Source organism: Oncorhynchus mykiss, chromosome 1 (genome assembly GCF_013265735.2).
Source record: "Oncorhynchus mykiss isolate Arlee chromosome 1, USDA_OmykA_1.1, whole genome shotgun sequence".
Lineage (NCBI taxonomy): Eukaryota > Metazoa > Chordata > Actinopteri > Salmoniformes > Salmonidae > Oncorhynchus > Oncorhynchus mykiss.
The window spans coordinates 69,073,888-69,090,078 of NC_048565.1; the positions used below are offsets into that span (position 1 = coordinate 69,073,888).

Here is a 16,191-nt window from a genome sequence, read left to right on the forward strand (position 1 = left end):
AGATTTGGACTCCAGAACAAAGGACAAATTTCCACCAGTCTAATGTCCATTGCTCGTGTTTCTTGGCCCAAGCAAGTCTCTTCTTCTTATTGGTGTCCTATATTAGTGGTTTCTTTGCAGAAATTCCTCTCCTCTGAACAGTTGATGTTGAGATGTGTCTGTAACTTGAACTCTGTGAAGCATTTATTTGGTCTGCAATTTCTGAGGCTGGTAACTCTAATGAATGTATCCTCTGCAGCAGAGGTAACTCTGGGTCTTCCATTCCTGTGGTGGTCCTCATGAGAGCCAGTTTCATCATAGCGTTGATGGTTTTTGCGAATGCACTTGAAGAAACTTTCAAAGTTCTTGAAATGTTACGTATTGACTGACCTTCATGTCTTAAAGTAATGATGGACTGTCATTTCTCTTTGTTTAGCACAATTTTTTACGAAATAGGGCTATCTTCTGTATACCGCCCCTACCTTGTCACAACACAATTGATTGGCTCGGCAGAGATTGCCTGGACTGCCATTTCTCTTTGCTTATTTGAGCTGTTCTTGCCATAATATGGACTCAGTATTTTACAAAATAGGGCTTTCTTCTGAATACCACCCCTACCTTGTCACAAATGATTGGCTCAAATGCATTAAGGAAAGAAATTCCACAAATGAACTTTTAAGAAGGCACACCTGTTTTTTGAAATGCATTCCGGGTGACTAACTCTTGAAGCTGGTTGAGAGAATGCCAAAGCTGTCATCAAGGCAAAGTGTGGCTATTTTAATAATCTCAAATACAAAATATATTTTGATTTGTTTAACAATTTTTTGGTTACTACATGATTTCATATGAGTTACAGTGGCTTGCGAAAGTATTCAGCCCCATTGGCATTTTTCCATTTTTTTTGCCTTACAACCTGGAATTAAAATTGATTTTGGGGGGGGTTTGTATCATTTGATTTACACAACATGCCTACCATTTTGAAGATGCAAAATATTGTTTATTGTGAAACAAAGAAGAAATAAGACAAAAAACCTGAAAACTTGAGCGTGCATAACCATTCACCCCCGCAAACTCAATACTTTGTAGAGCCACCTTTTGCAGCAATTACAGCTGCAAGTCTCTTGGGGTATAAGCTTAGCACATCTAGCCACTGGGATTTTGCCCATTCTTCAAGGCAAAACTGCTCCAGCTCCTTCATGTTGGATGGGTTCCGCTGGTGTAGAGCAATCTTTAAGTCATACCACAGATTCTCAATTGGATTGAGGTCTGGGCTTTGACTAGGCCATTCCAAGACATTTAAATGTTTCCCCTTAAACCACTTGAGTGTTGCTTTAGCATTATACTTAGGGTTTTTGCCCTGCTGGAAGGTGAACCCCCATCCCAGTTTCAAATCTCTGGAAGACTGAAACAGGCTTCCCTCAATAATTTCTCTGTATTTTGCGCCATCCATCATTCCTTCAAACATCCCCACAGCATGATGCTGCCACCACTATGCTTCACTGTGGGGATGGTGTTCTCGGAGTAATGAGAGATGTTGGGTTTGCGCCAGACATAGCTTTTCCTTGATGGTAAAAAAGCTCAATTTTAGTCGCATCTGACCAGAGTACCTTCTTCCATATGTTTGGGGAGTCTCCTACATGCCTTTTCGAGAACACCAAACGTGTTTGCTTCTTTTTTTCTTTAAGCATGTATTTTTCTGGCCATACTTCCGTAAAGCCCAGCTCTGTGGAGTGTACGGCTTAATGTGTTCCTATGGACCGATACTCCAATCTCCGCTGTGAAGCTTTGCAGCTCCTTCAGGGTTATCTTTGGTCTCTTTTGTTGCCTCTCTGATTAATGCCCTCCTTGCCTGGTCCGTGAGTTTTGGTGGGCGGCCGTCTCTTGGTAGGTTTGTTGTGGTGCCATATTCTTTCCATTTTTTAATAATGGATTTAATGGTGCTTCGTGGGATGTTCAAAGTTTTTGTAACCCAACCATGATTTGTACTTCTCCATAACTTTGTCCCTGACCTGTTTGGAGAGCACCGTGGTCTTCATTGTGCCACTTGCTTAGTGGTGTTGCAGACTCTGGGGCCTTTCAGAACATGTGCATATATATTAAGATCATGTGACACTTAAATAAAGACCACCTGTGTGCAATCTAACTAATTACGTGACTTCTGAAGGTAATTGGTTGCACCAGATCTTATTTAGGGGCTTCAAAGTAAAGGGGGTGAATACATATGCATGCATCACTTTTCCGTAAATATTTTTTTTAATTTTTTTGAAAGAAGTTATTGTTTTTCATTTCACTTCACCAATTTCGACTATTTTGTGTATGTCCATTACAGGAAATCCAAATAAAAATCAATTTAACTTACAGGTTGAAATGCAACAAAATAGGAAAAACATCAAAGGGGATGAATACTTTTGCAAGGCACTGTAAATTTACAGCATTATACTGGCAGAGGAGTTGCCAGCAAATTACTGTAATTATATAATACAGCTGTGTTGGTGTAATGATTACAGTAGGCTCATTCATTTACAGTATAATGCTCTATTGTATAATACAGCACTGTGTTTCTTACTGTAAAACATGTTACAGCATCCCTGTGTGAAGCAAAATTACAGTATTTAGCTGGCAACTATACTATCAGTATAATGCTGTACATTTAGAGGGAAAGGTTTTACAATGTGCTCTAGTTACTTCATGAAAGTAATGCGCAAATACAAGAAAAAGGGAAACCCCATCATTTGACATTTACACCTTTTTCCCTGGACAACAGTACAATATTTCCAAGTGGTTGTTGTCAACAACAATTCATTTGTACCATGTGTTCTACATTCTTTACTATTTTCACACATGTGGTGAATTTTCAAAACTTTTAGTACAAAACTCCAAACTGGTAACACTTGCAGTGCACCAAGTCTTAAATTGTAATCTTTCATTGTGAATTAATTTTGTTTGTAGACATCTTTCACTACACAATCATTGATCCAAAATATAAGTTTTATCACCAAAACACAACATATTGATATCTTCTCAATTTAGTTATTTTAACAACCAGCAAAAACCAATAGCAAAATATTTAAGATACATTTTTCAAAATTGCCCTTTGAATGTAAATTATGAGTACTGTAAATTACAGTATATTACACTTTTTTTCACATTAGGGAATACATTTGCACTACCTATTAAAATTGAATGAAAATCAAGTTACCATCATTTCCATCCCATGTGTGATCAAAAGTGTGATCATGTTTAACAATGTTTAGCAGGCACTAGTTTGCATCAAGCATGCCTTGAGCATTTGGCCATAGGTTCTCATTGAAATCGCAGTAAATATCCTCATTGTTCATGCACCTGGGGAAAAACCTTCTGCAATTGCGAATTCAAGCCTGACATAGGTCTGGATTGAAATAATTGCACTGCTAAATGACTAAAATTTCAATTTAGTACCCCTCTCCATATTTTCAAGCATAGTTATGAATGTATCATGCTTTGGGTATGCTTGTAATCATTAAGGACTGGGCAGTTTTTCAGGATAAAAATAAATACATAGAATGGAGCTAAGCACAGGCAAAATCCTAGAGGAAAACCTGGTTCATTCTGCTTTCTACCAGACACTGAGAGATGTCCTTTCAGCAGGACAATAACCTAAAACACAAGGCCAAATCTACACTGGAGTTGCTTACCAAGAGGACAGTGAATGTTCCTGAGTAGCCGAGTTACAGTTTTGACACAAATCAGATTAAAAATCTATGACAAGACTTGAAAACGGTTGTCTAGCAATGAGCAACAACCAATTTGACTGAGCCTGAAGAATTTTGAAAAGAATAATGGGAAAATATTGTACAATCCAGGTGTGCAAGCCTCTTAAGAGAATTACCCAGAAAGACTCACCTCTGTAATTATTGCCGAAGGTGATTCTAACCTGTATTGTGTGAATATTTACAGTACTAGTCAAAAGTTTGGACACACCTACTCATTCAAAGGTTTTTCTTTATTTTTACTATTTTCTACATCAAAACTTTGAAATAACACATATGGAATCATGTAGTAACCAAAAAAGTGTTTTATATTTTATATTTGAGATTCCACCCTTTGCCTTGATGAGAGCTTTGCACACTCTTTGCAATCTCTCTACCAAGCTTCATGAGGTACTCACCTGGAATGCACTTCAATTAACTGGTGTGGAATTATTTTCCTTCTTAATGCGTTTTAAAAAATCAGTTGTGTTGTGACAAGGTAGGGTGATATACAGAAGATAGCCCTATTTGGTAAAAAAAACAAGTCCATATTATGGCAAGAACAGCTCAAATAAGAAAAGAGAAATGACAGTACATCGTTATTTTAAGACATGAAGGTCAGTCAATCTGGAAAATGTCAAGAACATTGAAAGTTTCTTCAAGTGCAGTCTCAAAAACCATCAAGAACTATGATGAAACTGGCTCTCATGAGGACAGCCACAGGAAAGGTAGACTCAGACTTATCTCTGCTGCAGAGGATAAGTTCATTAGTTACCAGCCTCAGAAATTGCAGCCAATTAAATCAATTTTAGAATAAGGCTGTAATTTAACAAAATGCGGAAAAAGTAAATGGGTCTGAATACTTTCCGAATGTACAGTACAAAAGTATGTAGCGTACAAAAGTATGTACAGTATGTACTAGTCCCCCTTGTCCCACTCAATATGCCTCAGATACCTCCTTTGTCCCATCTCCCAGACATGCGGTGATCTCACCCAGCATAACTAGTACGTCCAGAGATGCAACCTCTCTTACCGTCACAAAATGCCTGGGTTTACCTCCACTGTACCCACACCCCACCATACCCTGTACATTATGCCCTGGATCTATTCTACCATGCCCAGAAATCTGCTCCATTTATTCTCTGTCCCCAACGCACTCGATGACCAGTTTTGATAGGCTTTAGCCGTACCCTCATCCTACTCCTCCTCTGTTCCTCGGGTGATGTGGAGGTTAACCCATGCCCTGCATGTCCCCAGGCACTCTCATTTGTTGACTTCTGCAACCGAAAAAGCTTTGGTTTCATGCATGTTAACATCAGAAGCATCCTCCCTAAGTGTGTTTACTCACTGCTTTAGCACACTCCGCCAACCTTGATGTCTGAATCCTGGCTTAGGAAGGACACCAAAAATTCTGAGATTTCCATCCCCAACTACAACATTTTCCGTCAAGATAGAACTGCCAAAGGGGGAGGAGTTGCAATCTACTACAGAGATAGCTTGCAAAGTTCTGTCATACTTTCCAGGTCTATGCCCAAAGTTCGAGCTTCTAATTTAAAAAATGAATCTCTCCAGAAATAAGTCTCTCACTGTTGCTGCCTGTTATAGACCCCCCTCAGCTCCCAGCTGTGCCCTGGACACTGTATGCGAATTGATTGCCCCTCATCTATCTTCAGAGTTCATTCTGTTAGGTGACCTAAACTGGGATATGCTTAACACCCCGGCAGTTCTACAATCTAAGCTAGATACCCTCAATCTCACACAAATTATCAAGGAACCCAACCAGGTACAACCCAAAATCTGTAAACATGGGCACCCTCATAGATATTATCCTGACCAACTTGCCCTCCAAATACACCTCTGCTGTTTTCAATCAGGATCTCAGCGATGACTACCTCATTGCCTGCATCCGCTATGGGTCCACGGTCAAATGAACACCCCTCATCACTGTCAAACGCTCCCTAAAACACTTCTGCGAGCAGGCCTTTCTAATTGACCTGGCCTGGGTATCCTGGAAGGATATTGACCTCATCCCATCAGTCGAGGATGCCTGGTCGTTCTTTAAAAGTAATTTCCTCATCATCTTACATAGGCATGCCCCTTTCAAAAAATGTAGAACTAAGAACAGATATAGCCCTTGGTTCCCTCCAGACCGGACTGCTCTCGACCAGCGCAAAAACATCCTGTGGCGGACTGCAATAGCATCGAATAGTCCCCGCGATATGCAACTGTTCAGGGAAGTCAGGAACCAATGCACGCAGTCAATCAGGAAAGCAAAGGTAAGCTTTTTCAAACAGAAATTTGCATCCTGTAGCTCTAACTCCATAAAGTTTTGGGACACTGTAAAGTCCATGGAGAACAAGAGCACCTCCTCCTAGCTGCCCACTGCACTGAGGCTAGGTAACACTGTCACCACCGATAAATCCACGATAATCGAGCATTTCAATAAGCATTTCTCTACGGCTGGCCATGCTTTCCTCCTGGCTACCCCGGCCATCAGCACCGCACCCCCCGCAGCTACTTGCCCAAGGATCCCCAGCTTCTCCTTCACCCAAATCCAGATAGCAGATGTTCTGAAAGAGCTGCAAAACATGGACCAGTACAAATCAGCTGGGCTAGACAATCTGGACCCTCTCTTTCTAAAATTACCCCTCTGTTCAACCTCTCTTTCGTATCCTCCGAGATCTCTAAAGATTGGCAAGCTGCCGCGGTCATCCCCCTCTTCAAAGGGGGTGACACTCTGTTATAGACCTATATTCATCCTGCCCTGCCTTTCTAAAGTCTTCGAAACCTAAGTTAATAAACAGATCACTGACTATTTGGAATTTCCACCGTACCGTCTCCGCTGTGCAATCTGGTCACCGTGCTGGTCACGGGTGCACCTCAGCCATCGATAACCGCCATCGATAAAAGATTGTACTGTGCAGCCAAGGTTTTCGACTCTGTCAATCACTGTATTCTTATCGGCAGACTCAACAGCCTTGGTTTCTCAAATGACTGTCTCGCCTGGTTCACCAACTACTTCTCAGACAGTGTTCAATGTGTCAAATCAGAGGGCCTGTTGTCCGGACCTCTGGCAATCACTATGGGGGTACCACAGGGTTCAAATCTCGGGTTGACTCTTTTCTCTGTATATATCAACGATGTTGCTCTTGTTGCGGGTGATTCCCTGATCCACCTCTACGCAGACGACACCATTCTGTATACATCTGCCCTTCTTTGGACACTGTGTTAACAAACCTCCAAACGAGTTTCAATGCCATACAACACTCCATCCGTGGCCTCCAACTGCTCTTAAGCGCTAGAATAACTAAATGCATGCTTTTCAACCGTTCCCTGCCCGCACCCGCCCGCCCGACTAGCATCACTACTCTGGACGGTTCTGACTTAGTATATGTGGACAACTATAAATACCTAGGTGTCTGGCTAGACTGTAAACTCTCCTTCCAGACTCAGATTGAACATCTCCAATCTAAAATTAAATCTAGAATCGGCTTTCTATTCCGCAACAAAGCCTCCTTCACTCACGCCACCAAACATACCCTAGTAAAACTGAAACTTCTACTGATCCTCGACTTTGGCGATGTCATTTACAAAATAGCCTCCAACACTCTACTCAACAAACTGGATGCAATATATCACAGTGCCATCCGTTTTGTCACCAAAGCCCCATATGCCACCCACCACTGCAACCTGTATGCTCTAATTGGCTGGCCCTTGCTACATATTCGTTGCCAGACCCACTGGCTCCAGGTCATCTATAAGCCTTTCCTAGGTAATGCTCCGCCTTATCTCAGCTCACTGGTCACGATAACGACACCCACCCGTAGCACGCGCTCCAGCAGATATATCTCACTGGTCATTCCCATCCTCCTTTGGCCGCCTTTCCTACCCGTTCTCTGCTGCCAATGACTGGAATTGCAAAAATTGCTGAAGCTGGAGACTTATATTTCCCTCACTAACTTTAAACATCAGCTATCTGAGCAGCTAACCGATCGCTGCAGCTGTACATAGCCCATCTGTAAATAGCCCATCCAATCTACCTACCTCCTCCCCACATTGTTTTTATTAACTTTTCTGCTCTTTTGCACACCAGTACTCTACTTGCACATCATCATTGTAAAATTGTAATTACTTGCTACTATGGCCTATTTATTGCCTTACCTCCTCACGCCATTTGCACATACTGTATATAGACTTAATTTTTTGTTCTATTGTGTTATTGACTGTACGGTTGTTTATTCCATGTGTAACTCTGTGTTGTTGTTTGTGTCGCACTGCTTTGCTTTATCTTGGCCAGGTCGCAGTTGCAAATGAGAACTTGTTCTCAACTAGTCTACCTAGTTAAATAAAGGTGAAATAAAACATTTAAAAAATAAAAAATACCTTCAAATGTATACACCTGTTGCTAACAGGTGTATAAATTGAGCACACAGCCATGTAATCTCCATAGACACAAATTGGCAGTAGAATGACCTTACTGAAGAGCACAGTGACTATTTTTGTATTTATTTTTTTATTTGTTTTTGTGTAATTTTACCCCCTTTTTCTCCCCAATTTCATGATATTACAACGCTACACGCTGAAGTTGACCTCTTCAATGACCATGTGGGACACTATAGGAGAGTGACAGAAGCAGGTGTCCACATACTTTTGGTAATGTAGTGTATCATACTTTTTATGTTTCTAATTTATAGATATACATTTTTATTATGTAGTTCTCAAAATCTGTAGTAGACAAACCAGTTTACATGGCAAATCTACAGGTTTACCAAACGTTTAAGTGATCATCCATTAAGACAAGATCATTATATCAAAAGTAATGTGGGCATTGCATTGTGAAAGGCAATTACTTTATATGAACATGCATTGCAATGTGAAACATTATTATTTCTAGATGAAACACTGATTAAGTTGGGTGAAAAAGTGACTGTATGAGTTTGTGTGTTGTACTTAGTCAATTGAAAATGTGCGTAGAGTTTGTAGTAAGAGTTGTGAAAATGTACCACATACTGTACTTGTGAAAATTGCACCAAAGCAATAAAATAAAAACTGTAATCGAATAGCATTTCAAACATGACAAAATATGCAAATACATAGATGGCCATATAGATGCCCAATAGCAACTGTAATAACATCAAATAATCCTTATTGAAAGAGCACCATCAGAGTTCTCCCCAGCACATCATTTTTTTTAAAGAAGAGATAAACGTTATAGCAAAAACATCCATATGTGTAGAAAGCACAGCTGCATGTGGCCAACCATGACTGGCTGGGACTGGATTGATGGGAGTAAGAGGTATTGTACAGAAGCTCTCCCCCACCCCTGCCAGGTGGAAGCAGAGGGCTTCTGTCCAAAGAATTGTGTGGGTAATGATTAGAGTGATGAGTCCAGCTTCAGCGGGCTGAGAAATCACTCTGCCCACTCTGAATCAGACCTAGACATTTGGCAAGCATTTCACAAAATAACTGTACACTGGATTACAGGACCAATTTTTGTACAGAAAATGTTAGTAAAGTTTTTTGCACCAAGAATGATGGTGTCTACAGAGAAATTAGGTGCAATATTTGTTTCAAGGGAAGAATTGGGAGCATACAAAGTCCTTCATTGCTCGTTAGGCTGACCCACCTTGGAGGCCAGGGCTTCCACACTCTGTCTGCATGTCCTCTCTATGTCCAGGTTATCCTGAATGCAGTTGACCTCTTCAATGACCATGTGGGACACTATAGGAGAGTGACAGAAACAACACTGTTGAACAGCTCCAATCCAGCATAAACATTGTGCAGTACTTTTTTTTCTTTATCTGCAATTGATTGATTCGGGGTCTAAGTCTATTTTTATCAATAGCAGAGTTAATTTTTTTATTTTATTGAATCTTTATTTAACTAGGCAAGTCAGTTAAGAACAACTCTTATTTACAATGATGGCCTACCCCGGCCACATTGTGCACCACCCTATGGAACTCTATGGGATTGTGATATAGCCTTGATTCAAACCAGGGTCTGTAGTGATGCAGTGCCTTAGACAGCTGTGCCACTCAGGAGCCCAACACTTCAAGCCTACACTAGATTTCTTGTGGGCAATTTTTTATTTATTTTACCAGGCAAGTCAGTTAAGAACAAATTCTTATTTTCAATGACGGCCTAGTGGGTTAACTGTCGGTTCAGGGGCAGAACGACAGATTTGTACCTTGTCAGCTGGGGGATTTGAACTTGCAACTTCTTGGTTACTAGTCCAACGCTCTAACCACTAGGCTACCCTGCTGCCCCAACATGTTTGCCATGTGGTCTGATTCTAAGGTTCACCTTATAGAACCCCACTGTGGCGGTGTCATAATACCCATAAAACCTAGCGGTCAAACAGGGAAATGTTTCCAATCATTTTTCCCATATGGGATTTTAAAAACACTTCAAATAAGTTCTGTATTTCGTGCAAGCTTACCCTGGCGTGACATTTTGATAACCGTGTAAATCTCTCTCGGACAAGATTACCAATATATTTGGTTCTATTTACACCCAGATTCGAAAAAGCTAATTAGCATTTTAAAGTAGATATCATGCAAAGCTAAAAATCCCTGCAAGCTCCTGCATGTCATCTCTTGCTGACACCTTTGCTAGCAGGTATTGTGTCAATTTAAAACTTACACATGACAGTTTACAGAATTGTCCATTTAAATAAATGTTTCCATTTTTTTTATTTCTACATTTAGCTAACATTAGAATTCAGAGATTCTTACCTTTGCCTCGATTCGGCAGTCTCGTCCAGATCATCATGGTATTTGTAGTTCTTTATGATAGCCACATTAGCAGCTAATTCACAGTTCAGTTTTGGGAGGTAAATACAGGTGAATATATTTATGAAAGTCACCTTCTCCTAGAGAGATTTACACGGTTATCTAAACGTCATGCCAGGGTAAACCTACACAAAACACAGCCCTTATTTTAAGTGTTTGAAAAAACCCTATGGGTAAAATGAATGGTGGAAAAAAGATTGGAACCAAGATTGACCTCATACTGTGGAACTCTACTGGAGCTCATGTCTTTGTTGTTTTATGTTTCAGTCTTGAATATCATAAAGATTTTTTTTACATGTCTTTGGTTGGAAATATTTTTTTGCTTTTACAATTAGCTTTTACATCCAAGGTTAGAGGTAAGGTTACACCTCAAGGATGAGACGACTAGGGGATTGTGCACTTCTTATACGCTTTTTACAAAACAAGCTAAGCAAGATAAAAATGAGCATTTCTGTTGACCCACTTACTGTGGAATCTGATACTTTTTCTACATTTACTAAGAAATATACTCATGTCAACACAAGGTCACAACACTTGAAAATATACACTACTGTTCAAAAGTTTGGGTTGACTTAGAAATGTCCTTGTTTTTGAAAGAAAAGCACATTTTTTTGTCCAATAAAATAACATCAAATGGATCAGAAACACAGTGTAGACATTGTTAACATGTTTAAATGTTGTAAATTACTATTGTTGCTGGAAACGGCTGATAGTACCCGCAAAACACCAGTCTCAACGTCAACAGTGAAGAGGCGACTCCGGGATGCTGGCCTTCTAGGCAGAGTTGCAAAGAAAAAGACATATCTCAGACTGGTTAATTAAAAGAAAAGATTAAGATGGGCAAAAGAACACAGACACTGGACAGAGGAACTCTGCCTAGAAGACCAGCATCCCGGAGTCGCCTCTTCACTGTTGACGTTGAGACTGTTGTTTTGCGGGTACTATTTAATGAAGCTCCCATTTGAGGACTTGTAAGGTGTCTGTTTCTCAAACTAGACACTCTAATGTATTGTCCTCTTGCTCAGTTGTGCACTAGGCCCTCACACTCCTCTTTCTATTCTGGTTAGACAGTTTGCACTGTTCTGTGAAGGGAGTACTACACAGCGGTGTACGAGATCTGCAGTTTCTTGGCAATTTCTCACATGGAATAACCTTCATGTCTCAGATCAAGAATAGACTGACGAGTTTCAGAAGAAAGTTATTTGTTTCAGGACATTTTGAGCCTGTAATTGAACCCACAAATGCTGATGCTCCAGATACTCAACTAGTCTAAAGAGTACCCGTTTTATTGCTTCTTTAATCAGAACAGTTTTCAGCTGTGCTAACATAATTGCAAAAGGGTTTTCTAAAGATCAATTACAAAACCCTTTTGGATTAGCTAACACAATGTGCCATTGGAACACAGGAGTGATGGTTGCTGATAATGGGCCTCGGTACACCTATGGAGATATTCCATAAAAAAATCTGCCATTTCCAGCTACAATAGTCATTTACAACATGAACAATGTCTACACTGTATTTCTGATCAATTTGATGTTATTTTAATGGACAAAAAAAATGATTTTCTTTCAAAAACAAGGACATTTCTAAGTGACCCCAAACTTTTGAACGGTAGTGTATGTATGTTTGTGGTTTCTTTTGTGTCAGACATTTGCCATAAACCACATATATTCTCTTTTCAATTTAAAAAGAAGTTAACTAATATTACTAATGCCACTGAGGTCTTATTGATTCTACTTTCCAGAAAAATCATAACATCAGTGGAACTATGAAAACACATTTGAGACTATGTAAAACCACTATAGGAAGGTCAAAGAAAACAACCTCCCTGCAACAATGGGTGCATTTTATTACAATTTAATTAATGTCATTGTGTGTTCATGGTCAGACATGGCAAATGATTATAGAACCATAATGGATCATTTCACCAGAGTGGTTAGTTAGTGTTAATTGATGGAAATTGCTGATGGAAACTCAAAAGGGCATGAGATTGACTGTAGGATAAAATATTAAAATGTTGCGACCATTTTCTAGCCCCTGATGTAAGACTTGTTAAACTGTGAAGTATAAAAGCTCCCTTTAGCCAAAAAAAAAAAACTTTCAGAGACACACTTAATGCTCTAAACGTTGACTTCATTTGCAGGCGTAATCACAAACCCCAATAAAAGAGAACAGGCTTACTGCCACTTAACTAATTAAACATTGTGGTCGAAGGGGAAAAATAGGAATTAATGCCGTTAACACAGGCCTATCCCTTCCCAATGACACCTAATTGAAACCTGATGAACGTCTGTGCCTGCGATATCAAAGTTCCTCCTGCACCCTCTCCACATAAGTCATTCAATAGCACTTAGCTGACAGTTTCATCCCAGCATCTCTGTGGCTCCGCTCTTTCACAGACTCCATAATGCCCAACACACTCAACACCAGCAAAGGACGCCTTGAAATAAATTACACGTTAATTGTAATTACTGGTAGGCATGGTAAATAAACAGGCCTGGAAGTGGAAAGTGTACAAGTGCGGGGCAACTGGGGTTCTGACACGTCAGAATTGGCAGTCTTAATTGTACGTTTCGGCCTCACCATCATCGTTCCATCTTTTTCTCTCCTCTTTTTCCCTCCTGTCGGGGAAGACAGTGATTACCCCTGTGCTGACGTGCGGTATAATGGTATCAGCGAGCAGACAGAGCAGTGAATTAAATTGTATCTGCAGCCGTACTGAAGCCTTGATGAGGGGGCAGATGCCTTTGTGGTCTTATCATTATAACACAATGGTCATGTTGTCATCAACCTTGCCATCGTCAATTGAAAAGACGTGATTGTGTGTTGGGGGCTTTTTTTCTCTCCCTCTTCGTCCCGTCGTTTCTTTGTGAATAGGAGCAATTTTCTCAGAGCTATGAAATCACGTAATAGGTCCTAATATGCAGCTGCTTGGCATAGCAAGGCAGCCTCTATTAAATTGGAAGTCAAACAATATATGTGTTTTTTGGCTGGAGAAATACTAGATGTATGAGCAGAAGCCACATTTATTCAGATGAAAATCCCTCGACTGACGTGATTACAAAGAACAACTATTTCAACCATCTCTAACATATTTATACCTTCTAAAATTCCAGAGATCAAATTACTGGCTTGAGTGGTTTGTGTGAAGCATTTTGGTTTTAAGAAAAAAATTCCCTGCTTGAAATACAATGCATTTCTATGTGTGGAAGGAAACAGTAATAGTGGAGAAGAAGCAGAGAAGACGCTTTAAATGTCATTTTGCATACTGAATTTACAAAAGAAAATCATGTACGTTTCTCTGATATAACTAAAGGTTAATCAATTTGCATTGACAGAAGTGGCAAGCAAAAGAGTAAACAAAGCCGTGTTACCGCCTAAAGGGTGTGTTTTTTACCCAAGGTAAATGACAAACACACATTGTTCATAGTGAGTCCAGGGTTCAAAGGTCACTGCAGCAGAGATAGTGTGGTTGATAGCATGAAAAGAATGCTATGGTAAACATTACATAACAGAACTGTAGGTGTTTACAGTTCCTTCTGTACAATCCCTGACTTGTTTCCAATTATGCATATGTTACCAGGAGGAAAACAATAGCAACCTTATATGTAAGAATATCAGATCAATATTAGATCAATCATCTTTGACGAAAGATGGATTTGACTAAAACATTTTTTTTAAATGTTCTCACCTTTTTGAAACTCTTCAAGCCTTTTGATTGCCTCGTCTCTCTCTGCCTCCATCCGTTGACACTGATATGACCAAAGCACAAAAGAGATCAATTTTATTTATTTACATTGGTGTCCTACCTTCATTGAGCCAGTCTTTGCAAGATCATACTCCACTTGAACTCAATCTGAGAACGACATTTCTGTGGGAGAACAGTTGAGGTCATGAAGATGATGGACTCTGTGAAAAGGCTTCCCAATATGAACCTTATGTGAACCTTAACAAGTGCTATATAAACCACCACCACATAGCTGAAAGTGAAATGATGAAAGCAAAATCCTCCAAAATTCAGACTATATTGATATCTCCGAGGCAGGGTAGCCTAGTGGTTAGAGCGTTGGACTAGTAACCGGAAGGTTGCAAGTTCAAACCCCCGAGCTGACAAGGTACAAATCTGTCGTTCTGCCCCTGAACAGGCAGTTAACCCACTGTTCCTAGGCCGTCATTGTAAATAAGAATTTGTTCTTAACTGACTTGCCTAGTTAAATAAAGGTAAATAAAAATACAATATAATAAAAATACAAAAGATTGAACGTTTATCACAACAGCATGTAAATCTGATATAATGCAATTAATGAGCTCTTTTCTCTCTTGAAAGCATTGCAGTGAAAGTACTGGCTAGTTTAAAGAGTCCTGAGTATTATAATATGTACAGGGCAGTTTTTGTTAATTTGTTTTGTCTGTCATGCTAAAATAACCACTATCTGGAGAATTGTAGGGAAATGGCACTGATTGAATTTGCCTCCAGGTTTTCCAGCTCCATATCTGCCATGATTCTAAGCCCTGCTATAGCACCACAATAAAGCATCTCTCTCTCGCTCTCTCTCACACACACACACAGTCTCTCTTTCACACGTACAATCATTTAAAAAAATAAGCAAACCTTAATTTTCTTTCATCATTAATCACTATCAATCATTAAGTGCAAACACAGTTGAAATTACGTACACCTCCCCAAGACCTGTTGCATGGATACCTATACACATTAACTGAACAGTTATAACAAGCCTTATACAACACTGACCTCCATGGTGGCTCTCTCGTGCTCCCTCTGAAGACCCTCATACTCATGGACAGCTGTAGGGATCAAAGGATTCCAGTCAGTCATCTTCAACTGTTCATCATCCCATAAGAGGAAACATACTTGAACTCTTATTGGGTTTCTTAAAACAGAACAACCATGTGGAAACATATCTATTAATTCCAACCCAATGACTGCCTCACATGCTAAGTGAAACATGACTATTACTCACACAAACCTTAACAATTATCTCAATGCTCTGCTACATATACTTGAGTTAGTTTAGATTAAAACCACACAAAATAATGTTTATCAATATAGAAAGACATGGAATAAAGGTTGTTCCACACCCAGCTGTTTGCCAAGATCATCAGTGCCTCATGAGCAAGCTTTTTTACAAGGTCTGGGCAGGCTTATGTATAGTTCGCTCCATAAAGCTGCATCTATGAATGCCTGGATCTTTACAAAGAACTGGATGTTGGAATGTATAGCCACTGTGAAAGGAGATCGAAAACATCAACAAAACACGCATTATTTTAATCATCATTTGATGTTGAAGCTCTCCCTTGGTCCATTATGTTTCATTCTCAGGAGGCATAACAATAATAGATTCCTACACAGTGGTATGATAAGTCTACTACTGTACATTAACTACTACAGTTGAGGATAACTGACTTACACTGAACAAAAATATAAATGCAACATGCAACAATTTCTAAGATTTTCCTGAGTTAAAGTTCATGAGAAAATCAGTCAATTCAAATAAATGAGGCCCTAATATATGGATATCACATGACTGGGAATACAGATAGGCATATGTTGGTCACAGATATCTCTAAATAAGGGATGTGGATCAGAAAACCAGTCAGTATCTGGTGTGACCACAATTTGCCTTATGCAGCAAGGCACATCTCCTTCGTATAGAGATGAACAGGCTGTTGAT

General features: G+C 39.7%; 1 protein-coding gene across 2 annotated transcripts in view; it reads right to left on the reverse strand.

Moving 5' to 3' along the window:
- shtn1 (shootin 1) overlaps positions 1-16,191 on the reverse strand; it is a 48,290-nt gene that overhangs the window by 26,943 nt on the left and 5,156 nt on the right. The window contains exons 2-4 of one of the 2 annotated variants that reach the window (XM_021609890.2): positions 15,252-15,304; positions 14,190-14,250; positions 9,334-9,428 (exon numbers count right to left, since the gene is read on the reverse strand). In XM_021609890.2, the coding sequence (XP_021465565.1) occupies positions 9,334-9,428; positions 14,190-14,250; positions 15,252-15,304 (209 nt within the window). The remainder of the gene's footprint in view (positions 1-9,333; positions 9,429-14,189; positions 14,251-15,251; positions 15,305-16,191) is intronic. The other variant, XM_021609902.2, reaches the window with a different exon arrangement.